Source organism: Fundulus heteroclitus, chromosome 15 (assembly GCF_011125445.2).
Source record: "Fundulus heteroclitus isolate FHET01 chromosome 15, MU-UCD_Fhet_4.1, whole genome shotgun sequence".
Lineage (NCBI taxonomy): Eukaryota > Metazoa > Chordata > Actinopteri > Cyprinodontiformes > Fundulidae > Fundulus > Fundulus heteroclitus.
The window spans coordinates 14675493-14703363 of NC_046375.1; the positions used below are offsets into that span (position 1 = coordinate 14675493).

The window sequence follows — 27871 nt, forward strand, 5'->3', positions numbered from 1 at the left end:
TGATGCTGGGGTGTGATTTACTCAAAGTAGAATATATGTTGGGCTGCCCATGGTGTAGTATCTGTTTCCTTTCTGATTACAGCAACAAAACAAATACTGTGCAACTGTGTATTTATTGTTTTAGTTGTAACACACTCCAAACTCCTTTTGTCCCAAAAGTAGAAGTTAATATAATAAATGTGGGTTAAAAGAAATAAGATGAAACTTGTGTTGTATATTTAACCTTCCTCTGGTGTTAGCTTTCTGCTGCCATCTGTAGTGTTAGCGGGTCATTTTGGACCCGTGTATTAAATCAGCCATAAAATACCCTAAAAACAATCTTTTATCATCCAATGTTTTCTTAACTCTTGTTTAGCTGGTTGGGCTCCCTTATCCATGAAAAGATTGGTATTAATATTTTTTTGTGGCCCCCTGGGCCTTTGTTTTAACAGCATATCTTCTCCTCATTGTTGCATCCTGTGAATTGGAGATGTGTACTCTGCAAGTCACCACCTCTACACTCAAATGGCTTGACAAGCCTGGACATGTCTCCCTTTGTTTGTTCTTGCAAAAAGGCAAAGAGAAAAGCCCCTAAATGAAGCTCAAGTGGTTGGAGGAAGAGGCTGTTGGTTGACTGTGTGTTCATGATTTAATTTTGGGCATTTTTTATTGTTTTATAATAGAACATTTTAACCGGGTCACAAATGACCCGAACACCACAAAAGTCATTTTTTTCACCAGAGCACTTTATAATTTAGTAAAAAAAAAAAAAAAAAGATTTTACTTTGTTTAAATGGAAGTCCCTGACAAAGTCAAAAAGTTTCAACTCAAAAAACAAATGTATGAAGTGCTTTTATGCATGTTAAAACTCAAAACGGGTCCGTCGGGACCCTAACACCATAGGAAGGTTAAAGAATAATTGGTAACTATTTTATTTACAATAATATATATTTTTTGCCTGTAAAGACTGTACCTTAAAGTGCATATTCAGATCAGCCTTGACCGGAACTCTGTCACTAAAATATGTCTCCCCCCACTAAATCCTTGCTAGTGATTATGATGATTTCTTTTGGCCATTGTATGTGCAAGTATTTTGGAAACACTTGAAGTCGCTTTCAGTGAGATAAACTTTATTACATCAGCTTCATTTTAATAATGAGACATTTGAAAACAGGGTTTATTGTACATGTCAGGAGGGGAAAAAAAACCTGTCCAGGAAATTACAACAAAGATGCGCTGCGTGTAAAATTCGTAGTAACCTTCCCTAAGAGCAGACTAACTAAATATACAATAAAGCTTCTTGGCACATGTAAATGCCTTTGTTTCTCCATCATAAGTCTCTAAGTTAGAATGCACATCTGTTGGTTTTCTACACGCCCTGCATGCAACTTCATTTCAGCAGACTAAAATGTGTTTGTTATATCTGAAATATGCGAACACACAGTGTTTTCCAGGAATGGCAGTTCAGTTTGGACCAAAAGAAGCGATGTCATGACTTTATCTTAGAGTTGCGTTTTTAACACAAAGGTTCTCTCCTATTCATATCCTACTCACAGTAACCACACAGCTTTATAAGGTTCAGGCCGCATATGGACACTACTCGCACTTGTCTACAAGAGGTGAACAGAGGATGTACCTGCAACATGCCAATATCAAAAATACGCTGCGAAAGTTACGCCTCCCAGAGATGATAAGTTACTGTGTTTTGTATTGCAGTTGTAAAGCAAGCACCCATGGGTTAACATTAAATCGTCTTTCAGCAGTTCTAAGGTGCGCCTATGTCAGAACACAAATTTCTGTGTGTTTTCCTCCATAAAAAAACAGATAAATATCAGTCCGTTAACAGCCTTTCATCAATCAATCAATGCGTTATAAGTGGCTCCCATCTGCTCTGCTTTTTCTCTGAGCGTTTTTTTCTCCACGGGGGAGAGAATAATAATAAAAAAGCGTTAGCAGTTGAAGACATAGTGGTTCAAGTTGGGCCCCCTTCTTCTCAGACTTCAATGATGTTTATGGATGGCACAGAGGGGTGAAACTGCAAAAGACAAGAAAGAAGAGTAAGGTATTGTTTTCGCCTCGTTGGTTAACATTCCCAGTGTGTTCTCTACACTTTATAGGCACTATACCCTGTTGGAATTGGTAACAAGACATTCTTTAAGGCTTGTAACCTTTAAATAACCTTCAGCAAATGGCAGATTACAATTTTAGAAGATGCTGTTTGTGTTAGTGTGGAAAAATAAGTAGCCTGTGCTGTTGAATTTCATATGTTGTAATTTGGTGTGTGGGTATCCACCATTGCTAGCATGGTTATGTTTTTATTCCCCCCAGTATTAGGGGTTTAGGATAGTTTTAACTCTTAAAATAATCCTATCTTTTCATTGTATGATTCATAGCCTTATTTTATTGAATGTGAAATGTTTGGACCTTTAATTCCTCTGTTTAACTTCAGTTTAACAACAGGGTCAAGTGTAAGTTGACTAGCACACTACTAACCAGGTTATAACTTCAGTTGCATTCATTAAGACATTAACAACATTCACATCAGACATATTCTTCTCAAATGAATGAAACAGTTTAATCTCTCCAATGTTGCCTAATAAGTTGAAGAAAGAACAAGTGAGCGGAGGCAGTAACACGCCACCATGTTCTTTTTAGTCCCAATGTTGAATTCAGTCTCATTATATAATAACACACCACATTTTCCATAAGGATGATTACCATTCAGTGTCAGTAACAAGAATATATTATAAATTTTTCACAGCAGCTATACTACAGGCCAAAAGTTTGGAAGCATGATTAAATTTGTATAAAAAAGATCATTAGTGTAATTTGAATACTTTGCAACAAAATGCACAGGATTATACAGCATTGTTTTTAGTCATAATAGAGTTACTAGCTTGTAGTCATGCACAAGTTAGCATTTGCACTGTAGCATATCTTGCTGTTACAGGGATTTAAAAAAGTATCAATTTATAAGCCTCATGAGCCTTTGCTACAGCATAATTTGCTTATTGGCTATTGATTTTCTTCATTATACATGTAGCATGTATTACTTTTCACATACACCTATTACTCTTCAATTTTCATTGGACAAAAACTGTGATCTTAATATCAGCAAAGAATTTGCAGACACTGATCACGATGCAAAAATGTTATACGCCATGCTTTGTGGTAATCATTAGGCGAATAACTGTTGCAGTAATTGTGTCCATCAGTCTGTGTTGATGGTTCTGAAGATGTTCCTTTAATGGTGCGTTCACACCGAATGCGGATTTTTCGCCTCTTCCGCTTGCTGTTGCTGGCGTGACGTTTTACCTGTAATTGGTGGGGGCAACGGGGACCATGCTGAACTCACTTCAATCGCTTCACTTGCCTGTTGTCTGTTCAACACAACACGGCTGACCAGAATTTTACAGAGCAAGTCACGGTGCTGTATTTAATGACGAAAGCCGAACAACGCCGTCGGAATCCCTGCAGGTCCTCCAGTTCAGGGAGTCCAGCAGCTACTGCTGGACAGCGGGCGATCAGAGGCCGGGCAGGGCAGGACGCTTGATGAGTGATTTCACAGTCCTTCAAGGGCTAAATTAAACTGATTTTTTCAAAGCCACCCACAAACCTCTAAAGAGCATTCCTGACCTCATCCTATGCCGACATCAATCTTTCTAGCTTCCATTTTGATAAAAAAAAAAAAAAAAAAAGCTTTGTCTCTACTGCACTCCTGCTCCCAATGTCACGACATCCACCCCCTGATTGGTTGAGGGAAAAGTTTAGACTGTTGAACTCCAACGAAATTCGCTTTGCGTTCATTGTGGGCTTTGCTTTGGTCTTTTCGCCCTGATCGCGACGTTCGCATCGCTAGAAATGCATCCGTTGCATCGGTTCCCTCCTGAACGAGCCTCTACATACATAAAATATAAATCACTCGCTGCGGTCGAGTCACTCGCCTTCGAAGTGAACGCACCAAACTGGTTATTAGACTTGGACAACTTTATTTGTCATTTTGTATGTACAGGGTACATACAGAATGAAATTTCGTTGCATACAACTTATAGGAGTATAGTCAGGGTCTGTATTAAAAGTCCTTCCTGCAGTGAATCAAATGCTTTTTCCGAGTTTGTGTGAGTCAGAAAAAACAAAAAAGCCAAAACAATCACAAAGTTCTAACCACTTGTGCCGGGTACATGTTTTAGGCTGGTGTTACAAAATCATTGGTGCTGAATAGTGCCCCCTTCCCCCACCTAACCGCACTCCTACCGCAGATGTCTTCCCGCCCACATGCGTTGTGGGGGATGCTAAGGAGATAAGTTGAAAAGCCCGAACAGCAACTTTCACATAGGGTGAGGCTAATACCTGCCAACAGAGACGCTGGAGGCGGTGTTTTTAACTCTTAGCAGGAAATTAAATCAGCCAGACTTTCGAAGCTGTGCTTTTCATTCCCGCTCACCTTGCTCCGTAGCAGTCCTCCGCTGTGGTGCTCCGGCGTGCTCCTCTCCGACAACGGCTTGACCTTTTCCTTATTGTTGCTGGAGTCGTTGTCCTTTATGATGTCATACTGCCGGCAGAACAGGGCTATAACAGCTGCCAGGAGGACAGAGGAGGCCACAAGTGAAAAGCTCAGTCACACATAAACAGGAACTCAAGAGGAAGCCACTGTCATTCACACTTCCTGCACCCCTGCACACTAAATTGCCATGTAGATAATGGAACTTGTTGCCCCAGGGAGCTCGATAGCTGCGCCTTCATTTAAAACACGGAAAGATGATGCGATTTGGCTTTTTATGCGCTGCAGTGTTCTCGATGCAGCTGTGTTTCCCGTCTAAACGGTATTGTGAATTCAGGGTTAACTTCCTGACATGGCTGAGGCTCTGAATTTCTGCAAGGACACTGCCATTACATTTTCAGAAATTAATATGGAGCTCTTGTAATGAGATCTTCATGAGACACTTTCCTTTGCTTGACATTAATATCCATGCTTCAATTAAGCCTTCTCCAGTGATGCAGCTGCTGTCTAATTAGCAAAGAGATGTTGATCTTGCTGATAATGTTCATCACATTTATCTTCGTCATGGCTAGATTACATTAGATTATTGCATAAGACCTGACCTTTCTTTGCAAAATGCGGTTTTGTTAATATATGTTTGGCGGAAACTGGAGGTGGAATTTTGTTCTTGACGTTTGGGGAAAAAAGTACATTTAAGTAGGACTTATTTAATTCAGAATATTGTTTTAATTGCTAAAATAAGTAACATACCTTAGTTGTGCAAAACCTACTTTGTGCTGACCGGGCCTAATCTTCATTTAATCTTTTGAAGTGGTTGTGATCGATATTGCTTCCGGCTCTCTGTAGTTGCTGAAGTTCTTTCATAGCGTTCTTTAGACTTTGCTTTTTGACAAATTATCTTTTTTTATATAAATAAATAAGTCCCATTGTTTATTTTTAAACAAAACAGAAAGAAGAGTACCAAAGAAAATCCACTATTATTCTAGACAAAGTGATGCATTTCTTTCCTACTTACCAAGTTGTTATTTTCATGAATCCCATGGACTATAAATTAGAAGTGCGTTCAATTTTTCATTTAGTTGTGATCTCCAATTTAATCTCTGCATGTAACTTAATACCACATGTTGTTGCTTTCGATAATACTAAATGTGAAGTGCAGATAAGACCTGAAGTACAGCTGGTAATGAGCTCCAAGTTGAGGGTGGAAGCTTGGAAGGCCTTCTTGCCATCATCCTAATCTTTAGTTTCATCCACAGATTAGCTTTCAGATTCAAGTCTGGACTCTGGCTGGAGATATTCCAAGATGAGAATACTATTGTCTAGTTATAAAATTGACAAGTAAAAAAAATGTTTATTGTTGTGCATTATGCATTCAGCTTAAATAACAGTTGGAATTATCAGAATAATTTTCAAATATTTTCTCCAAAGTGACAATAAATCATCAAATGACACTGTTTTGTTTTTATTTATTTTTTTTAGATGGATTATTCTTGTATCTCACTGGTCTTTTTCCAGATGCTTCTTTGTCAATAAGACCTTTATTGATTATTGTGTCAGTCTGATGATGTGGCTATGAGACAGTTAGAAACCTTGGTTATTATTACTGCCATTACTCTAAATCAATTTTGGGAAAGTTGATATTGATTAACTGGTGCTTTTAATTGTATTCGATAACGGTAACTTCACTGACAAGGTCCTGAAACAAGACGCTTCCCATTTAATGCTTTTCTAAATGGATCAAGATGCCACTCTCCTTTGGTTGAGGTCGGGGTCCTGCACACACACAACCAGCAAGACACAAACACCAGAAACTCGTTTTCATGTTTGCTTTTTCCTACGTTCTGGTTCTCTTTCCTCTCGGAGGCTTTATCTCCACACACGCACCAACCCACCTGCCCACATGACCAAGACCACGACAATTATGATCATCTCCCCTGTCTGAAGATGCCGAGACATGTCCAGGCCCTGCACGGTGGGGTCATCTAGGAGAGAGCACAGTTAAAAAGGTAAACGCAACATATTTAGGAATACCCGTTCTGACATTTGATCCCTTGTGTGTTTAAATATCCCGCTGAGTATAGAGCTTTACCTTTATACAATTTTCTAAATAATATACCAATGATTCACAATTCACAATGCATCTCTACAGCTCATGCCTGTCATAAGAGTTAGCTTTCAGAGGAAAGGAGTCAAAACAAACCAGTCTACAAACAATTAATCCCAGTCTAAGTGCTCTAACCCCCCCCCCCCCCCCCCCCAATTTCCTAACTTGGCTAGATGGACATGTTCCAGAGCGCCACTCTTCCTAATTGGCTCCTTTAGTGAATCAACTTGTCAGGGAAATGCCCCAAAAGTGACAGTCTGTCAGCTCTCTTCACATTACAGCAGATTCAGTGAATGCTCAGTGGTACTTACACAGTTCTTTAGAGACATAGTGGTACGGCTTTGTAAGTGGTCAGAAGGATGAAGGTAGAGATCATCAAAATAATGAGCACATTGAGACACTTAAAGGCCTTTAGCATAATTGTGCCCAGGGGGGGTGGGGCATTTAGTTTGTTTGTATCTTAGCAGGATTGCACCAAAACGCTGACAATGCTTTTGATTGAAGATTTTGGCTTCAAACAAAGATGGGCAGATTTATGTTTGTAATTTCTAAGCAACATGTCCAGTCTTACAATTGAGATGCTGTTGGACTCCAGCTGGTGTTGTTGTCAAACACCGGCATATCACTGCAAGACATTTAATTTAGGAACGCCTAAAGATGCAAAGAGAGCATCACTGGTAGGATCAGCTGATGTTTGTGCCTTTTATTATTTTTAGTATCTAGTTATCTGGTAACTGTTGATGGTTTCCAAAGTTGTTCTGCAACTTGTCAACTTTAGGAGAGACTTCCTTTGTTGACTGAAGGTTATGCCACCTTAGGGCCATTTCCATCATTGACTTTCCCCTCAGACACTCTCTCGTTAGCGAAAATATTGTCACAATGCTTGATCTAGACGGACAAGAAGAATCTATGTTGGAATATCGCCTCTTAGTCGCCCTGAATAACCGTGAAAGCAGGAACCAAATGAGCAGCAGTGATGACATGGAAAGAATGTGTGACAACTCTCCTCCTATATTAAAGTCAAAGTAAAATCTTCAGCTGATAAGAAGCTAATAGTCATATATACAATAAGCTTTTTCAACGTGTTTACACATTTGAGGAGAGGGGGAAAAAACAGCCACCTTCAACCAAACACACATTTACTAATAGTTCAGTCAAACTGAAACTGAGAAATGCTTAAAGGAGCAGATTTTCTTCCCTCTCTTTCAGTCTGCTCTCGCAATTTCTTTAGTCAAAGAAAGCTATTTTATTTATTTTTTTGTTTCATCTAAAAATGTGGACATTTTTAAGATGTGTAGTATTAACGAACTGCATTAGTTGTATTGATTTTCTCAAATAATTAAAATTTTTTGAGACTCGCCATTCTGCTCGGCCCAGAAATTAGAAGGAACATCGCTTTTAAATGCCAGGTCAGGACCGATGTCAGTGTTTGATGGCGTACTCAGCGAGCTGTTATCAGTTTATTACTCCCACATGTCCTCCAGCTACCTCAACCTGATCAGCAATTACTTTTCCGCAGTCGGGTCTTTCTAATTAATTTCCATCGTTCCAGTATGGAAAGAACTACGCAGGTTTTGCCAAAAGCCACACCGAGACATTAGCAGCAGGACTCCTCAGTCTCCAGACCCTTTAGAGTCTCCACCTCATCCTCCAATCCCCTGATAGTTGCTCATGTTTTATTAACTTCCACCTCATCCTACTTTCAACAGGCACTGATAACCAGTAGACCACAAACTCTGAAGAGGGCTTGAATAGCTCAAAAATGTTTTACTTTTGCATATATTTGCTCTTGTTGCTTCATGAGAGCAATCGTATTGTTCCGGGTTTTAGCATATCCCTCTGCTAAGGATGAGTATGCGGATATGGGAGGCAGTAGGTTCTAAAGCACAGACTGAGAGCCCATATTTCTGGATGACCTGAATTGCATTGCAGTGTTGTTGCCTGTGTTTTGCATCTTTGCACCGCTCTCATATTGTTGTGCGATTCTTCACTAAAGCAGAACAAGAGGACTCCTGAGCCTCTGCTACGCAGGACAGTCTGTGCTGAGACGATTGCTTGAAATTCCTTCCGCTCACCCCTAATCCCACGATGGAGATTGTAACTCAGAACTGTGACAGGGAGATGTGCAACAACACACAGAGGATTCAGCACAGGAGTCCTAACTATGCTTCTGCTGATGAGTTATTTTATTACGTTTCCACCATATAAAGCAGTCGTGCTGGTGTACAGTACCTTGCAAAACCTCTTGGAGTTTTTTGTTTTTTTTTAACATATCATCAAGGTGCAATCACAAATATCACAATATATTTTACATAGGTTTTTATGTGCTAAATCAACACAATGTGCTGCATAATTGAGAAAAAAAGGGAAAAAAAAGCAGGGCATGCATGTAACCAGCCTTCCTCGGGTCAGTACTGTGTAGAGCCACTTTTCCCTGCAATTACAACTGCAAATCCTTTGGGGTATGTCGCTACAAGCTTTGAACATCTAGAAACATTTCTGCCCTTTTTTCTTTGTAAAATAGCTGAAGCCCAGTCAGCTTGGATGAATGGAGAGCAACAAGTGTTGTCCCGAATGCTCAATTGAATTTATGTCTGAACTGCCGAAAGGACTCTAACACACGACTATGGCTTGATCCAACCCATTTTGATTGTAAATCTGGCTGTATGTCCAGGACTGTCACCCTGCTGGAAGCTTAAACTCTTCTCCAGTCTACTTTTTTTTTAAGTAGAACACAAAGTTCAAGTCTGTTCTGACTTCCTCCAAGCACATTCTTCCACATGTTTGCTGTGTTTTACTTCAACAATGACTGTTCTTGCAACTCTTCTTGTAACTCTTCCAATAAGGCCAGATTTGTGGAAGCAAATAGTTTTCCTGCAGACAGACACTTCCACCCGAGCCGTAAACCTCTGCAGTTCCTCCAGAGTTACCATGGGGCCCTCTGCGCCGTCTCCGATTAATACTCTTCTTGTACCATCATTTAGTTCTGGTGGACAGCCATGTCCTCATAGATATGTGGTTCTGAGATACTGTTTCACACACATTTTGACTTGATGGAATAAACAGTGCCTCGTGAGATGTTCAAACCGTGAGAAATTCTTTTATATCCTAACCCGGCTCTGAACCAATCCACAACTTTAGTTGTATGGAAAATACTACATATAAACGAGGAATTTAATATTTTTATATATATATATATATATATATATATATATATATATATATATATATATATATATATATATATATATATCAGAGAAATTGTTGCATATATTTGTGTCAGTGCTTTCAGTCATAGAGTAGAGCTGCTTCCTCAGCAGATACGGCTGAGCATCTTTTTGAAGAATTATGCGGTAATTATGCCTATGGGGACCACCTTCCTGGTAAGTCAGTGTTCAAAGAACCATACTATAAAATGTCATGTCTTGACTTCAACTGCAAAGAAGATTGGCAGCAGTTGACATGGCTAGCTTAATACACCAATGGAAGATTTTTACAGCTGCTATGAATCCTCAGCTCGTGCTAACTATGCTAATCAACCTATTTATATAAAAGCAGCCACCCGTCCTCTTATCTACTACGAGTCATATACTTTTGATGGCCCTGCAGCTAGGGAAACAATACTAAGTGCTGTTTTATATACTATAGACAGATTGTGTTCAGGAATGAACAGAATCTGTTACATCTAAAGCGATGACTAAAAGAAAATATGTCAGGCATAAATGTCATGTATTTAGTTTAGTAGTAGAAGAACAAGACAGCAGCTGTTAAAATGTTCTTGCGTACTTTTGGTGATAAGATTCACTCTTGCATCTTTTTATTTAGTGTGTCTTTTCACCAAAGGCTTTTCTAATCTTACATGCGTAATTTCTTGAATGGCTACTTTTTACTTGAGTAAAGATACTGTACGTTGAACGTATTGCTGTTTTTTTTTTTTTTTACAATTTTTAAGTCCTCCACCCATCGTTGGCCGCACAATGTGTATGTGCCCCTTTAGCAGTAACTTAACTTGCAATTTTCAAGTAACAAGACAGCTAATTTTCCTGTGACTCGGTATGAGCCAAAAACTGTGAATTGTTCTGGAAACTTGCAAAAAAAAAAAGAAAAAAATACAATTTGCATTATCTAGCCTGCAGGATATTTTTATGATGGTTTTCCATTAGTAGTTTGTTTGTTTTCTGTCATCATAGTGATTAAGTCTAAAAGTGCGTGTGGGTGGGAACAGTAATCCATTTGCAGATTTGTAAATAAAGGCATCTTTTTTTTTTTTTTTTACTTACTGTTGTGGCGTGTAAGATGTTGGTGTATATATCAAATGTAATTAAAGTCTGCTCTAAAGTAAAAACTGGGACGTGAAGAGTCAGCATTGCCGCCATTAGATTTATGAGAAACCGACAGTGATTGCTTTAACACGGCGAAACAAACTCTTAAAAACTGAATACTACTCCACTGAAAGGGCTGTTTTTCTGACCCAGTTGGATGACCCGGAGGGGCTACAAATCTTGATTATTGGTTCACAGTAAATCTCTTCAAGGGTCGGCGCTGGCCGTAAGCCTGTTTATACACGGTGCTTTATTGACGTATATTAATAGTAGTGTAATTGTCTAAAATTAATTGAACGTAAAAAAACATGAGCCAAAAAAGCAATGATGTGTTGGATTTGTAATGTAAAGTAAGTCAGTGCCCCTGTTACCTTGATATATAGTGCAAAAGCTCTTCCGATGAGCTATTTGTTACATTTTCCCCCCCCATTGGACATTCTTGCTAGCTTAACAAATTAAACAGTACCTTAGTCAGCTAAAGAGGAGCGTATATGATTCCCTTGTATCAGCATTTGCCATTTTCACAACCTCCAGCCGGTGTGAAATCATTAGGAAAGATCAGCTCAATGCATCAGGCGTGTCCACAAACAAGTGTCAAGTTAGGCACCATTATTTCAAGACGTTTGGCTCATCGTATAGTCATGTCTGAGCTAGTTCAGAGGACTTTAAAGGACCTATTTTTACCCTGAGATGAAAAAGAAAGAAAAAAAAAAGAAAGCTGCAGAATTTGCTCTCTACTGGTCACGGTCTTCTTCTTTCTACTAGTCCCTTAGCTGAGCCCATACTCTGAATTTAACATTTTTCTGAGTCTGTAGAGAATTACCCCAGGTTATGCAACATTGCATAAATCCAGAGCAGCTTGCCATGCCTGTAGAGTCTGTCAATAATGTATCGGTGTCTGAAAGAAAAGCATTCTCCCTTCCTCACCCCCCCCCCTTACCCCGATCCCACTGCGAGGTTCTGACAGGAAGCCTTCATGTTGCTGCACTCGACAACACTTGCCTTCACTTTGTTTCTTTCTCAATGTCAGTTCGCTTTAAGAGGATTGAGTTGGGGAGAAAAAGAGGCTCCAGCGTAACAGCAAGAGAAGTGTCTGTAATGGGTTGCCTCTGTCTGCGAATATAGATTTGCGTTGAATGAGATGGAAAGTGTTATGTAACAGTTCCTAATTTCTTCAATATCAATTCAGCGGTTGAAATCATGTGATCGCGGAGTCTTTTTTATAATCTAACGTTCACCCTTTAAGCGGCAAGCACCAAGAGACACTAAGAATCTTTTCTTTTTTTTTCTTACTGAGAGATAGAAAAGAAACAGCTCCTTTTTAACAAACGCCTTTAAGCTGCTTTAGTGAAACGATGCAACTCAAGGTAATGCTTGTCATTTCTTAGCAGCTTTACGTTATGGGGACACTAGCAGTGTTTACTATAGGCTTATTTCGCAGGAAGATCCAGCAGGAGCCCAGGTGGATATAACAAATGATTTGGAGGGTGGGTGGTGGCGTTGGTTATGAGTAGCCGGTTGCCACCCCTCTTGTTGACTAGTTATCCCCTGCTTTCTATTGAGAAAAGAAGGACAAAAGTTCCATGCTTTCTGCAGGACTTTAGGGTCTGCTGCATCAGAGCCACAGATAACATCTTGCATTTGTAAGTTGTTGGAGGGAAACAGAAGGAGGGGCTCACCCAGGGCACCATTTGTGCAAAGCCTGGCGCTTTATGGGGAAGCTTTTCTGCAGCAGCAACAGGAAACCGCTCCTGGTGGGAAGCATCCAGAAATCTTAAAAAATGAAGATCAGATGCCTGAACCACCTCAGCTGAATCCTTCTGGTTCTGAGGGGCAGCAGCTGTGTTCTCAGCTCCCACCGAATCAGAGAAATCCTCCCTCACCCCGTATCTCTAATGCTGTGCCCAGGCAACCGTACAGAGGAAGCTCATTACAGCCGCTTCTGTCAGGGCCTTGTGTGCAGTAATGCGGCCATTGCTCCTGCCTGCTGTGGTGAAAAGGTGAGCTAAAAAAATGTCTTACTTTGCTGGTATCTATGTTCTCTCTCCTATGGCTATTAGATAAAGATCATGACCAAAAGCACAAAACTCAAAGGATAAGATGCTGAAATGAGCATTCACCATCCTTATTTCTGTATTGGACTGAATGCTGCTTACATTTTTATTATTATTATTATGACCTTTATTCAATCTCACTTCAAGTCTCACTTAGATAAAACGTTTTCACTGTTATCCTGATGATTCTTAGCTATATTTATTCATGAATCCTGATGAATCCAGTCAGTTACACAGACCACAGGCATGTCTAAAAGACAAAAAAACAGGATGGATTCATATTTTCTGCTTTGAAGTAAATACAAGAGAGACGTTGTCATCTCTGGACATGAGTCTTTGAAAAAGAAACTTCTTAATTAAACACCTAATCTGGATAGCAATAAATTGGCCACTGGTAATAAAGTAAAACATTTTTGACCAGAACATGTAATTTAAATCCCATATTAAACAGGTTTCCAGAGTTTCCTTTTTTCACCTCAGGAATATCGCCAAAAATTAGAAACATTCTGTCCAGGAGTGACACCGAAAAACTAGTCCATGCATTTGTCACTTCAAGGCTGGACTATTGTAATTTTTTACAAAAATAGAAGTAGAATGGGAGGCAGATCCTTTAGCTATCAGGCTCCTCTCCTGTGGAACCAACTCCCAGTTTTGGTCCGTGAGGCAGACACCCTGTCTACGTTTAAGACATGCCTTAAAACGTTCCTTGTTGACAAAGTTTATAGGTAAAGTGGCTTAAGTTATTCTGTGCTATCTCTGTAGTTATGCTGCTATAGGGTTAGGCTGCTGGAGGACATGAAGACCACTTTCCCTCAGTCTATCTGCTGCATTCTACTACCTTCTTCTGCATTATTTTCGGTTATTTTAATGTTTAACTTCATGTTCTGTGTTTTTTCTCTCCATAGTAGCTACATCTGGCCTGACGTTCTCTTTAGCTGTGACAATATCCGGGGGGGCTGGCATCGCCTGAGCTACTACTGCCAACAGCTTCCTGTTCTTCTATTGATGATACACTTGGCCCGGTCTTTCAGTGTTTAGCCCAGTCTCTCCTCAAGACAAAACTGGTAGCTGGGCTTTTACTGCGTCTAACTGTATGTGCAGCTTTCATCCTTTAGACTTGAATAATCACATAAAAACATGCAAAGTACAGGAGAGAGTACAACTGAGGCTGCCATCCGTAGTGCCATCTTGGATGTTTAAGCAACCTACCTTGATTAGAACTGTTGGTGGAGAACCGGTCCGTTTTCTTGAGGGTGCGAAAATGAATTTTCTTGCTGGCTTGGCTTTCTCCGTATAGCCCAATGGACTGGACCTGTATGATGTAGTCTGTCTCCTCCTCCAGGTCCCAAAGAACACAAGAGCGACTGGTGGTGTTCACCTCACGAATGAACCGCTGCATGTGTCCATCCTGCTTCTGGAAGTTAAAAAGAATGGAGAGCAACATAATAGATTAATCTATTGAGCAATTCCAGCAGTGCTCAATACTGAGGGAAGTCAGGCGATCAGGGTGACCACACACACACAGCCCTGCAATACGAGTCTCTTGACCTGGCAGTCTCTCCTCTTGGAAGTGTCATTGCTTTGCTTCATTAAATTTGATGGGATAATGTTAAAATCAATAAAGTTTCATGCTGCAAAGGCGTGGAAGGGCTTTGGAACGATCACAGACCTTCCCCAGAGTGCATGCCAATGTGCAGAAAAGTCGACCGACCCAAAGATACGTTTGGGGAACAAAATCCAGAGTACTCTGTCTCAATATTTCACTAGAAGTGACTCTTACATGAAAGCCTGTGGAGTCAAAAGTGGGATTACTGTTATAAAAACTTTGAAAATGTCAGACTTTAAAACTTTTTCTCCTTGTCAGAGTTTCGTTCTCATCTTTTGACCAGATGTCTTGTTAAAAAAAAGTACCCATGTATAAAAAAAAATAATGAATAATGGAATGCTAAAACTCTTATGCATGCTTAAGGCAATTATGAAAGGTGTTCAGAGGAAGCTGCCAAACATGATGAAGAACCCCGAGGAGAGAGAGAGGCTATTCAGTCACGCTCAATGGAAAGTTAAGTGAAATCACTGCATTATGTTCTGAGTTGTACAATGCATAAAAATGATTACGGGGAAGTGTGTTGCATTGCATCATTCAATTTTCCTGTTTTCAGCTTTAAAAATATATTTATCTTTAAAAAATTAGAAGTTTGTCAGGCTAACAGATGTATGTAAACTCTCATGTAGTTTTGCTTCAGTGAAACTTAAGTAGGTATATTTCTTAAATGAAACAGAGTCCATAACTTTACAAAAATCCTTAAATTGATCTCGAATGAGTAACACCGGCCTTAGCCACTAGGCTTTTGAAGAAGACAGCTATGCTTTGGATTTTCAACATTCTTTTCTCACATTCATGACTTTGTGTGATAAGGGTAATGAGAATGGAGAGGTAGAAACAAGATCCTCTCAGGTCTGAGCTGGGTGTGTTATATCTGGGGTATAGAATTTTTTTCTTTGTTTATTTATCTTTAAAAACAGCTTAAACTCTGTCAGATAGGACAGAGGGCATCTTTTGGCTGCAATTTCCAAGTCTTGCCTCAGATTTCCAAAAATGTTATTCTGACTAATGCATGTGTGTTAATTAAAACCATTCCAGTGAACCTGTGGCTGTTTCATAAAGGTAAGTGTTCACAGGAAAGTTAACCCCTGCCCCAAGTTAGTCTTCTCCGGCCTCTAACAGCTTTTCGTCCTGGACTGTCTTGCATTTGGCTCCATCTATCAACTTTAACCAGTCTCCTGTCCCTACAGAAGAAACATATACCAACAGCATGACGCTGCCACCACCATGTTGTATGATGGAGGTGATATTTTCAATGGGATATGGAGAGCTCCAAATCAAGCATAATGTTTTTCATGTGGGCAAACTAATATTGGTCTCATCTGACTAGAGCACCTTCCTGTTTTCTGTGTTCCTAGCTTTTGTTCAACTTTAAACAGAATTTTTTTATGGCTTTTTCAACAATGGCTTTCTTTTTACTAGTCTTCCTTGAAAGCCAGAACAGTGGAGAGCCACAATAATAGTTTTGCTTTGAACGGCTTCTCTCCCCAGAGCTGTGGATGTCTGCAGCTCCTCAAGAGTTATCATAGCAGGTCATCTGAACAATGCTCTCCTTGCCTTGTTATCTGTGTCGGTGCGTGGCCATGCCTTGATTGATTTACCGTTGTGCTGTTCTCTTTCCAGTGAACTGAGCAATGCTATGTGAGATGTCCAAAGCTTAGGACACATCTCATAACCTAACCCTGCTTTAAACATCTTTGCAACTTTATCCCCAAGCTCTCAGCTCTGTCCATTAGTCTTCATGATGCAGTTTCCTAGTGTTCTCTAACTAACCTCTGAAACCTTCACAGAACAGCTTGATTTATGCTGAGGTGATATTGCAAACGTGGATGCTGTTTACAAGCTGGGAGACTTCTGAAGGTAAATGGTTGCTCTGGAGATCATTTGGCCTACCAGAGCAGAGGGTGATGAAGGCAATAATGCATGTAACGCCTTCCAGATTTTTATTCATAAAACTTAATGTTCCATTTCACAGCTACATACCAATCTGTACGTAAAAAAAAAAAAAAGGATTTTGATGGAGAACCTGGTTAAAAATTAAAGTGAAGTCATTACCTGTTGTGAGATTGAGAATCCGATTATTATATCCCCTTCTGGAACCTCCCAGGACACAGTTGCGGAGTCAGCTCGTAGGTGCGTGACAGACACGTTGACCGGGGCAGGAGGCCTGTCTGCAGAAGAGCAAACATCGAGTCAAAAAATCTTAAGAACTAGGCAGTTAAGTTAAAGTTAGAAACAATGCATGGAGTATAGCTTGATGCAGATATTTTAATTAAAACAATATGCAAAGGAATATGATTGAGTTAATCATTTATTAAATTAAAGGATTATGCTCCCCTTAAAACATAACAAATATGAACAAAGGTGTAATATTTAATTTCGCCATTTTACAAAGGTACAAATTGGAAGAGTCAGATATTCAAAGTGTGGCAAATTGAATTATTTAATTCAAGATCAACTGGACAAAATATGGAAACTAAAAATATTTTTGGCAGCTTTATAAGAGATCTGAAAAATGTTTTGTAATGTAGATGTTGAAAATGGGAAATCTAGTATTAGCGTCTATGTGCTTTCTCTAGGATACAGAGCTGAATGCTTCCTCCCATCAATACACATAGGGATTCATTAAGTAGCATACCTATGATTACATTTGACTTTAACTTTGCTATCAAAGCTAATATCTTATAAGGGGTTGATGGTGTCAGACTGTTTCTGCAAGTGTGCTTCAGACACTAGCAGTTTCCAGATCTAAGTTTGCATGCATGTGTGAAAGAACTACATAAATTATTGAAGAATCCAGCAGATGTTTTTTTTTTTTTTTTTTTACTTACTATAATTCATCTAAGTATAGCTGAAAACACAGCCAGATGTCTTTAATTAACTTGAGTGGAGGTGTATCAGCTGAGGCTGCACTTTATAAAAATAAGTATTTTATTACTGATGTACAAAAAGATACTTTGGAAAGGGATGCAGTAAAACATTTCCCTAATGCTGCTTTTAAAGCAAAAATTGTACATGTACGTAATGATCACCAGGATAAATTGAGCTGAAACCGAATTGTTCAAAAAGTAGCTCGGGCTGCCTTTCATTGCAGTTGCTCCAACAATTAAGCATCCCAAGCTAAGTGAATATTCATCAGTGTAGACAGAGCATATGCATACTTTATAGCATAAAATCCCATAATGTTATAATTGCATGATTGCAGAGACATTTGTGTCACATTTCTAACAATTCTGTAGTAGTAGGAGTTTTGTACTGCGTATGTTGTGTACTTGATATACTGTATGCACTGTAAATACAGTATTTATGCCACATAACATTTAGACAGGTCCAAAAAATTCAAGATACGGTATCAGATGTGTGCAATGACGATGCTGGATGATTAAATACCTAAAGCAACTCATCTTCCTATGCCTTTGAAACACAAGACCGATAAACAATGATGTGATGATGTATGAAAATGAATTTGAGCACAAAGAGTAGAAGAAGATACAACAAATCTAAAACAATTAACCAAAAGCAGATGGTAAAAACTACATGATTATACAATCATGGTGTCCAATTTTGTACTTCAAAGTTACAAGTTGGAAAAAAATCAACCCTGTGCTAGAAAACCGACAAGGCTGCTGCATGTACCCAATTTTGTCACATCATTTATTTGCATAACTAGTGTTTTTTGCATCATTAAAACTGTGGCATGTAGAGAATTGTACAGCATATGTTCTTAAGGTTTTTCAATGTGAACAATTTTGAGAAATATATTTTTATGTGCTTATCTTTGTTGTCATGTTGGAACAAAATATTATGGTGCCATAGCGTCAGCGAATAGCTACTAATATTGGATAAAATTGTTTGAATACAAAAAAAGGTATATTTAGGTGACTTTTTAGGGGTGATCTTTAATCTCAGTATATCCAAGGTACTGAATTAAAAACAAATTAGTTCAGTTTCAGTCTGTGAGTGCTGACCTCAGAGTTAGTTGTTCTGAACGGTGACAAACAGCACTGCTGGGCTCATTAAGCACATGTTTGATAGAAATGTCTGATGCAGCTCTTTTGTTCGGTCCTTTAACTGCACTACAGACTGCAACAACGAGCATAATCAGAATTAAGTTTTCCTATGAAACCTGATCTAAAGCTCCAAGCAAGTCCTCAAGTGACGGACATCATGAATAATTTACGTGAATTAAATTTTATTTATATAGCGCCAATTCACAACACACTGCTTCAAGGCACTTTACAAAGTCAAATGTGATTAAATCGTGTGGACAGATTGATAAAAAAATTGTAAAATCTAAAGAAACTCAGCAGATTGGATTGCATGCAGCATTCACGTCTCCTGAAAGAGCGTTGAGCCACAGTGGAGTCTGCATTGTCAATGACTTTGCAGCAATCCCTCATACTGAACATGCATGAAGCGACAGTGGAAAGGAAAACTCCCCTTTAACAGGAAGAAAAAACATTCAGCAGAACCAGGCTTAGTGTAAATAAAAAATACATTTTCTCTACTATATCTTATTCTCTATTCTTGTAATTAGTCTAGTTTTCTAGTTTATCTGACACCATGACAATCTCAACTGCATATAAGAACGTTTAATTGTTATTTCATTTGATTGTGGATCTGATTAAATGAATTTGTGTTCATTTTCCTCTTCAGCCTTCAGTTTTAACCTGACTCACGTTTCATGCTTTACTTCAAGTTCATATAACTCAGACAGGGTGTTTTTCCTTTCCCCTTTATCACTTTGTTGTCCTCCGTCACAGCTTGGTAGGCAGCAAACGTGCTTGTTGGAAAGTGGGAACAAAAGCCTGAAAAGAAAAGTGCAAGAGGAGAGGAGGTTGACAAATTTTGATAGAGGAGCCTGTGCAGCAGGGCTGCCTCTGAGCCATCGCACTGGTCAGATGCACAGAAAAGATAAGATTGGATGTAACTGGCAGAGCTTTTTTTAGGGGGGGTGGGGGGGGGGGCTTTTGTGTTTACTGTGCATCTTATCAAGTTTGTGAGCTCTGTAATAAAGTTACATAATGCTATTTAGAGAGGTTCAAGTCAGAAGACTTCTTAGGGACAGGAGGAAGTGACAAGAAACCCAAGAAAAAGGTAAACACATTCAAAATGCTATCCCTTTAAATGAGATGGTGAACAAAGTTATTGGCTGTGCACAGAAAAGAGTTTATTTGGAGTAAATTATTTGAATGAAAGAATAAATAGAAAACAATAGAGCGGCAAACTTTTCAGCTTCTTTGCACAGCCTAGTAGATCTCTTAATATGGGTCCACTTTTTCATCTAACTTTTACATTTGTTGTGAATCAGTCCTAAATAGATAAACTCAAATGAATTTTATAAAATTAGCTTAAAATAAAATATCAATGCCTATCGTGGTTGCTCTACAAGTCTACACTTAAATAATTTGGACTCCACTACTCCACAGTTAAACAAATTCAATATCCCATAAACAGGATTGGTCAACAAACTTAGAAAACAAATTAAAGGTATATGAATATTAGTGGAGTTCAGAGTGTCTCCTTAGCATCTAAGCAAATGTCCCTCACAATGTGATATCAACCTGTTAGTTTCAGGAAAGCAGGGATAACAACTCCAATTTCTTTGAATACACCATGTTTCCTGTCTTAATAATGTGGGTAATATAAACTAAAACTTTGGTTTAATTTTATTTTTTTATTTTTGGGGCATCCACAAGCAGCATTTCTACCTAACAACAGCATCACATCTCTAAAGCATGGGGGTGTTAGTACCATGGATTGGGTTTAATATTTTTATTGTCGTCAAGTCTAGGGTCATTGTTATTAATGCTGAAAGAATGATCTTTTGATTTCACTTGTTGCAACTGAAAGATATCGACTCATTTATTTTAAAACTTAAGACAAAAATATTCAGTTAATTAGACACTGATGGCAATATATGGTCAACAAAAAAAATATAATGAAAAAGGCTATAGGTATCATATACCAATAGCTTGTACAATACATAAAACAATCAGTTTGCATTTAAGTTGTGTCGTCCTATCATTCATGCAAATTAAGAAATGTTATCAGGTTTAAACCTTTAAAGTATCAGTATATTTTTTATTTATTTTATTTCATTTCTATTGAAGTAGGTCTGCAAAGATGCATACAGATGCTGTGGCTCTGCTCACCTTATTGGACAGAAAAGATGAGTACAGAGGCAATAAAATAATTTTGAATCTGGGACTGTTTGTCAACTTTCTTCCTTTTTCATGTAACTTGGCTCCTATTAAACGCTGTAGGCACCTCCCTTTATTTAGTAACACTGCTTCTGTTTCTGTCGAGAACAAGCAAACACCATGAAGCTTTAATTGCCATCAGCACTTTGTCTTAAAGTGAGCCCTCAGCAGGGACAGGTGTAACATTTATTTAGAGGAGGACCCGTTCATTTATCTTATAGCTTGCTGTCCTTTAGATAAGGAGGGTTGCTGTTAGCGACTATGGGTGCAAACGTAGCTACTGTCCATGATTCATTGCCTGGGGGTCATTTACCGGTGATGGAAGAAGTGATTGTGCTATTGACAAAGGTGAAGAATCATTGTCATGCAGATAAGAATCCTGCAAAATTTAGATTTGTTGGTGAATCATGGAGATAAAAAATATATTTTTCAATACTTAAATTATTTGTGAGGTGGTTTATAAATGCAAAAACTTTAATACATTTTGGTCAGACAATCAACTCTTACTCCCAGTTAACCTCTCGCAGTGTCAGGAAAAAATAGTTCTCACTATAGACACCTATTGGTTGAACACTCATCTTATTTTTTTTATTTTTGCCACTGATTAAGCCCCACAATGCACAGCGTGTTATGTAAGGTCTGAAATTAAGGAGCAAAAAGTCACAGAGGACACAGACTGTGTTGGTGCGAATAAATGGTTCGACGGCCCTCCTAGGATGCGAGAGTTCTTCCAGGATTAATCACGGCGCATAGCTAGAGCCCAGTGCATTAACTCGAGTGTTCGTGGAGAAATTGTGAAAGTGCTGCCAGATCTTCGGATGGCCTCAGAAACCCGTGGAAAAGAGCCAAGGAGGAATTGGTCGGAGTAACACATGAAGCTGTGTCATCTGATTTTTCTGACCTGTACATTTGCCTGCAATGCACAATCGACTATAAGTTTATACACAGTCCCATCAAAGACTGACAGAAGATTTTATTTGGGCAGATAATAAAAGCTTTCATCTATTGGAAAAGGACAGACTTTGTAGCTTTTAAGAGGACTACTAATACAACAGGGGATAATGAGAAAAACATCGCTGATCATGTTGCATGTTGCATTTATTTCAAATGCAATAAAATTCTTCTGCCTGTATTTTATAGCATTTTTGTCATTTTTACTAGAATCTTTCCACTATTAATAGTCCATGACTTCCTTTCTCCCTGGGGCATAAATGTGAGGTGACTATAGATTCTCATTTCACCTAGCCCTCTTGCGGGAAAAGAAATATAGGAAAAGGCAAAAGTGCATGCCTTTTAAGCGAGGCTGATGTGTATTGATCTTCACAAAAAACTAAATGTACGTCTGCTATGTTTGTGTCAGAGGAGAAAGGTTGCTGGCTTAATCTCCTATAACTAAACAAAAGGACTTTTATTTAATCGTGTAGCTAGAGCAGATAGACTGTAGGTACAGAGGTATGGACAAAATTCAAATAAAATATGTTTTAGTCAATATTAAGTATTCATATCCCTAGTAAAGATGCGTTAAAATACGAAATACATTTTGTCTGTAAGATATTCTTAATCTGAAAAAATTATAGAAAATTCCAACTTTTTAATTCAAACACTTTACGTCACTTTTGAAAATCTTCCAAAATAATTTCTGTCATGTCAATTATTGGTACCCTTGTCGATTTTTATTGAATAAATGTGACTAAATCACTTAGTGATTTTTACTTCCCTTCTGAAGTAGATCAGATTGTTTAGAAACTTTGAATTAGTATTCACCTTTCTGTTTCCTTGGGGAATTAATAAGACACAGCGTCTCATTTCTCTTTTAGTCCAGTTCCAAATGGGGAAAAGAAACAAGAGAACATGCCATTCAAGCAAGCAGGATAGGAATTTATCTTTACAAATTAAATGGTTACAAAGAAATAGGTTCTCACCTGAAATTTCTCCTCACCTTTTTAGAAATTTTACACACATCTTTATCAGCAGTGTTAATCATTGCCCCCCACAATGGGGGGCAATGATTAACACCCTGATACATAATCACAATTCATTTTTGGCCAAAACAAGAATTAAATGTTAACTGTAAGATTCTAGAAAAAGCTTAAATCTATAGCTTGAAGCATATTTTTGAACATGCTGGACATGTGGCATCACCCTTTTTTAAACAACAGAGTTTTTCTTGTACTTTGCATCAGGGATTTCTGTGTTCTCCTAAGCTTTTATTTATTAAAAAAGGACAGTATTATCATAAATTATCCTTATTGTTTTTTTTTCCTTAATTAAAACGTGAGACAGCTATACTTTTTCTCCACTGCTGTTGTAATGTTTTAGATAAAGTAAGAAAGTGATTCAGCTTTAGACAGAAAATCAAGTCTGACACCTCTGCTCGCTATTCAGTGGCTATAAATGGACCATCCGATTAACAAGTTCCTTAACAACATAATAAAACTCTCACTGTGACATAAGTCATGTTGCTTAAACCTCATTTAAAGGGCAAAGCAGATTTTTTTTTTCTTACCAGAAGGGGAGCTTATGCCTCTGTATAAATAATCAGATTCCAACTGCCTCTATGATAGTTTATGGGACTATTTAAAAGGAATCCCTTTCTAATGTTCACTATGGTTTTCAACTGCAGTGAGAAATAATGAGCTTTTATATAAGACAGTAACTTATAATAAGGTTCAGATGTTGACTGGTTTTCCAGTCCTCCATCTGGATTTTTCAAGTACTCTGTGGTGGGAAGTCTAAATGCTCTCCTGCACTGCAGGAGGTTGTCTTGCAGCTGATTGTGAGCCACACTGTTGCAAATCACCTGGCTGCTGGGCTTTTAGGCAATATCACACTGGTTTAATCTCATCTGCACCTCTGCCTCCACAAATGTTACCTTTGAACATCATTTCTCCTCTAAATCCGTGGTATTCCCAGACTCTGCCCTTTGTTACATAAGAAACAAGGTGAACTAATGGGATCTTTTTGTAAATCGCTTACTCCAGTCCAGCGGGATGAAACCAGAGCAACATCAAGTAATAGGTGGTTAGATTGTCGTGCACCCCCCCCCCCCAACTCCAAGGCATTACTAATTGCAAGGATTTTTGCTCTGTGCTTCAAATCCAGTCAGGAGTAGGTGTGTTTATTGTCTCTCTTTATGCTGAGCAGACTTTTTCTTCTCAGATCCAGACAACTTTAAACAGCTGCACATCCGCATGGGATTTAGTGCCAGTCTAATATTTACATATCGCCCCAAACTAATACTGTGGCTTTTTCAGCTGAAAGGCAACACCTCATAACCTGAATCTCGCCAGATGGATGTCGTTCCACCAGACATCCATCTGCCGAGAGTCAGGTTAGACACCTCAGTCATCCCAGAACTGCAAACTGGACCTTACTGTACCCACCCACTACAAAACATGTTTACAGGCATTTAAGATGTAGCTCATGTCACAGAGAATAAAATTATGACGACATCAACAAACATTGGCTTTCATTCAAATGGATTCAGCTTGAGTGCAGCGTCGCCATCTGTCAAGAATGCGTCAGCAGGTTTATGAACCGTAGATTGCCAATTTGATTTGAGCCCGGCTATTCAATAAATGCAACAAATCTTAAATAACATCTGTCTCAAGCCTGAGGGTCTGGTTGGGGCTTGTGTAGAATAAAGAGCTTTTGATTCAATGTAAATAAAGGACGAAAAGTATATTGCATTTCTATTTACCTAACGTAGAAATAGGGAATTCTAGATCTTCATTTTCTATTATGTGCAACTGTTGTCAGGTGTGTGTGTATGTATATTTCATGCATATGTAATTTTACCCAAAGTCATTCTAATGATTTATAGGATGTCAGTGATTCTGTGATAAAAGACTGAAAGCATGCTGAAAGATGCATGCGCCCTTGGCGAGACTTTATATAGTGCCCCCCCCCCCCCCTCCATCCCATTACACACACTTACAAATTTTTGTTTTTTTTGTTTTTACCACTGTCTTTAATTTAAAAAAATATCATGTCACCCAATTTACAGGCTTAATAAACTCAAAATAAATACAAAATCAGTCTTAAAAACGAAATTAATGAACCCTTGCCACAAATATAAACTGTAAATAAGTGACTAAATAATAATAGTGATAAATTATACATACAATCAACATCAAGCATCAATTTTAAATAACCACGCAGTATTCACAAAATAACTCTAAATATAAGCTACATTTACACTATGCAAAAACTATATACAAAAAATGAACAGAGGAACTGTATACTAACACTATATGAAATACCTTTATACAACTATATGCAAAACTATGTATAAACAAGCATTTAACATACCTATGAGTTATTTTTGTCAGTGCATCCACTAGAGTGATAAACTATGCCACTACCTTCTCAACTTCAGCTATCTTTCTCCAGCTGTATTTTCCTAGATTTTCTCCCAGAAAACGGATCTATGACATAATTATATGACAGCTAAATGTAGAATAATATTGATTGGGCATTTCTTTACATTTGAATCTATCCTGTCAATTTTAAGAGTTAAAAGTAATACTAATAATTCTAGTTTTCATATAACTATATATGAAGAGAATTTTCTTAAAATTTTGTGACGCCCCCTGGAGGCCATGGGACATTTGCTTTAATAGCCTAAAGGGCCAGCTAGCTCTGGTAATTACGTAATCCTTTGTTCCACTTTCAAGGTAATTACATAAACTCCATGGATCCAAGACTAAAACCTTCCCTGTTTTTTCTTCTTATGTTCCTTTTAACCAGATAGTGTAATTCATGTAGACCGTATCCCATGTAATGCCACGTAGTTAATCCATCTTCCATCACATTGCAAAATCCAGGTGAATATACTTCTGAATGCCATGTTTGTTATTTAAAGAACTGCTCTCCCTGCTCTTGACGACAGCGTGAGAAACTGATCAGAGATGCTTCTAACGTTGTATGTCAGAGCAGAATATTAGAAAATGTTTTCTGGGATGACAGCACACACCCCCGCACAGAAACAGTGATGCGCCAAGTCTGTTACACTCACACGTTGGACACTGTTCCACTGAGAGGCATAGGAGGATGCGATGAAGGTTGAAAGAGATATAAAGAGACAAAGGTACTGTTGCAGACACGCCAACATGATCACAGGAAATGGTTCAGACGAAAGGAAGGTCTTAAAATACAATTCTGATGTAAAGATGGCTGAGAGAAAAAAGAAATGTAGCATTTTTTCCTTTTAAAGTTTCCACAATAAGATACCAGATAGTTTAAGTTTGAGGACTTTTTTCTTGATTCATGTAATAGCAGCTTTTCTTCTCTGGCCTTTGTGTAGTATTTCTAATCGAAGTTTATATGATTGGGGCACCCAAGATTATATATCTTGAATGGTATATTTCTCAAAGGAAAATGGCTAAATATTTTAATGCACCTGTTTAGATTAGTTGATGCAACAGGAGCATATATCTTTTTGTTATTCATGTTATTATTGTATTTTATGTTAAATACTAAACAATTCCAAGGAAAAATACATGCTTTATGTATAAAATTATATATAGAACATGATTTTGTAACAAAGATTTTGGACTTGTTAGGGATTAATATGTGGAAAAGCAGGTCATCCCCACAGTTAAATATGGTGGATAATTTATGTTGTTGTGGGTGTCTTTAAGCCTGGACTCATGAACCATAGAAGGAAATTTTGAATAAATATCTGGTTGACTTTATCAATTGAGAAAAGGGTCTTTCTTGGGTCTTTCAGTGAGATAATTATTCAAAACATGGCCAAATCAAGATTAAAAATGATTTGCCAGAGACAAAATCAACCTTCTTCCATGGCCACCTCAGTCGCAGATATAAATCCTGCAGAAAACTTGCAAGGGTGAGCTGAAAAGAAGCGAACAAAAGAAAATCCCCTGGACTGGGGACAATATAGAGACTGTGGAAAGAGGAATGATCCTTATCCTTGTGAGCTTCAGCCTTACAGTAGGTGTAAAATGTTGCATTTCATAATGTTACATTTTGAAATGTTACAGGGGTTAATTTGGGATATTGACTAATGACTGTCTAATTGTGCCACAGGTATGATATCAATTTATGCATTTATTTTAACATGAAATGAAACTTGAATGTTAGATTTATGTTGCTTTTGTCCTCGTTATAGTTTGAAATAACATATATAAAGACCAATATTTTCCATAAATGACTGTTTGCCATCTTTAGGCACCAGTCCACAATTAAAGGAGTTAGAAACCTGATCTTGAATATGTCATAACTAACACGTATGAATGATTTCTGATAGGACACAATAAGGTGCATACAAACGCAGCAGGTTTGCAATACTTACTCGCTCCTACCAAGAAGACGTCGCTTCCAAAAAGCAACAGGAGCACAGAGTTGACCAAAACAATCAGACGAGCCATGCCTCGGAAGGAGCTGATTGCTCTTCTTAGATTGCAAAAAGGGTTAAAAGCACCGATTTTCAAAGTACAACAAAATTACAGCGGTTCATCTTTTTTTCTTTTTACACATATGGTGTTGAATTTCCACTGGGGATGAGCGGTCACCGGTTGAAGCTGGCTGGAGCAGGTCAGTCGGTAAATAACCTGTGAAACAACGTAACGCACGATGTCTTCAGAAACATTTTGTCACTCAGCCTTCAACAATCCGGCGGCTCCTTCTTCCATGATCGCACGCCGACCAGCTGTGGCAACGTGGGAGGGTTCGATCGTCTAATTCCGGCGGCAGAGACTACTGGGCTCCGTCATTCTTGCGGTCATCGATCATCGATGCGCACAGGTGCGAGCGGGTCGTGGAGAAGAAAAAAATAGAAGGGCAGGAAAATAAGAGGCGTTTCAGAACCGCGGACAGCGCCTAAGTTTGCCGACTGCCCCTCCGCCCTGACCTCCCCCTCTCCCTCTCTCTCTTTCTTTCCGTCTCTCGGATCAGGACGTGTTCATTCACGGGGTTGGTCCTGCGGTACTTTCCATGAAGCCCCAGCAAACCAATAACGACACAGGTGCCTGACTCAAACGCGCACGCAGCACGCACTGATTCATCACCCACGTGTTTTCAGAGATGGTCGGCGTTGAATCGCCGCCGCTCACTGCAGCCACGTCGCACATGTCAACTATTG

At 38.6% G+C, this 27871-nt stretch overlaps 1 protein-coding gene across 2 annotated transcripts; it reads right to left on the reverse strand.

Annotated features, from left to right (window-relative positions):
• Positions 1-1097: 1097 nt before the first annotated feature.
• fndc4a (fibronectin type III domain containing 4a) lies at positions 1098-27871 on the reverse strand. Of its 2 annotated transcripts, XM_036147482.1 has the most exons (7): positions 27083-27163; positions 19243-19371; positions 16619-16734; positions 14170-14374; positions 6373-6462; positions 4424-4557; positions 1098-2014 (listed from the first exon to the last, which is right to left on the reverse strand). In XM_036147482.1, the coding sequence occupies exons 2-7, from the start codon at positions 19247-19249 to the stop codon at positions 1973-1975; spliced, it is 594 nt and encodes a 197-aa protein (XP_036003375.1). In that variant the 5' UTR covers positions 19250-19371; positions 27083-27163; the 3' UTR covers positions 1098-1972. The 2 variants fall into 2 exon arrangements, with proteins under 2 accessions (XP_036003375.1, XP_036003374.1); XM_036147481.1 differs by lacking the exon at positions 19243-19371 and having other exon boundaries at positions 27083-27871.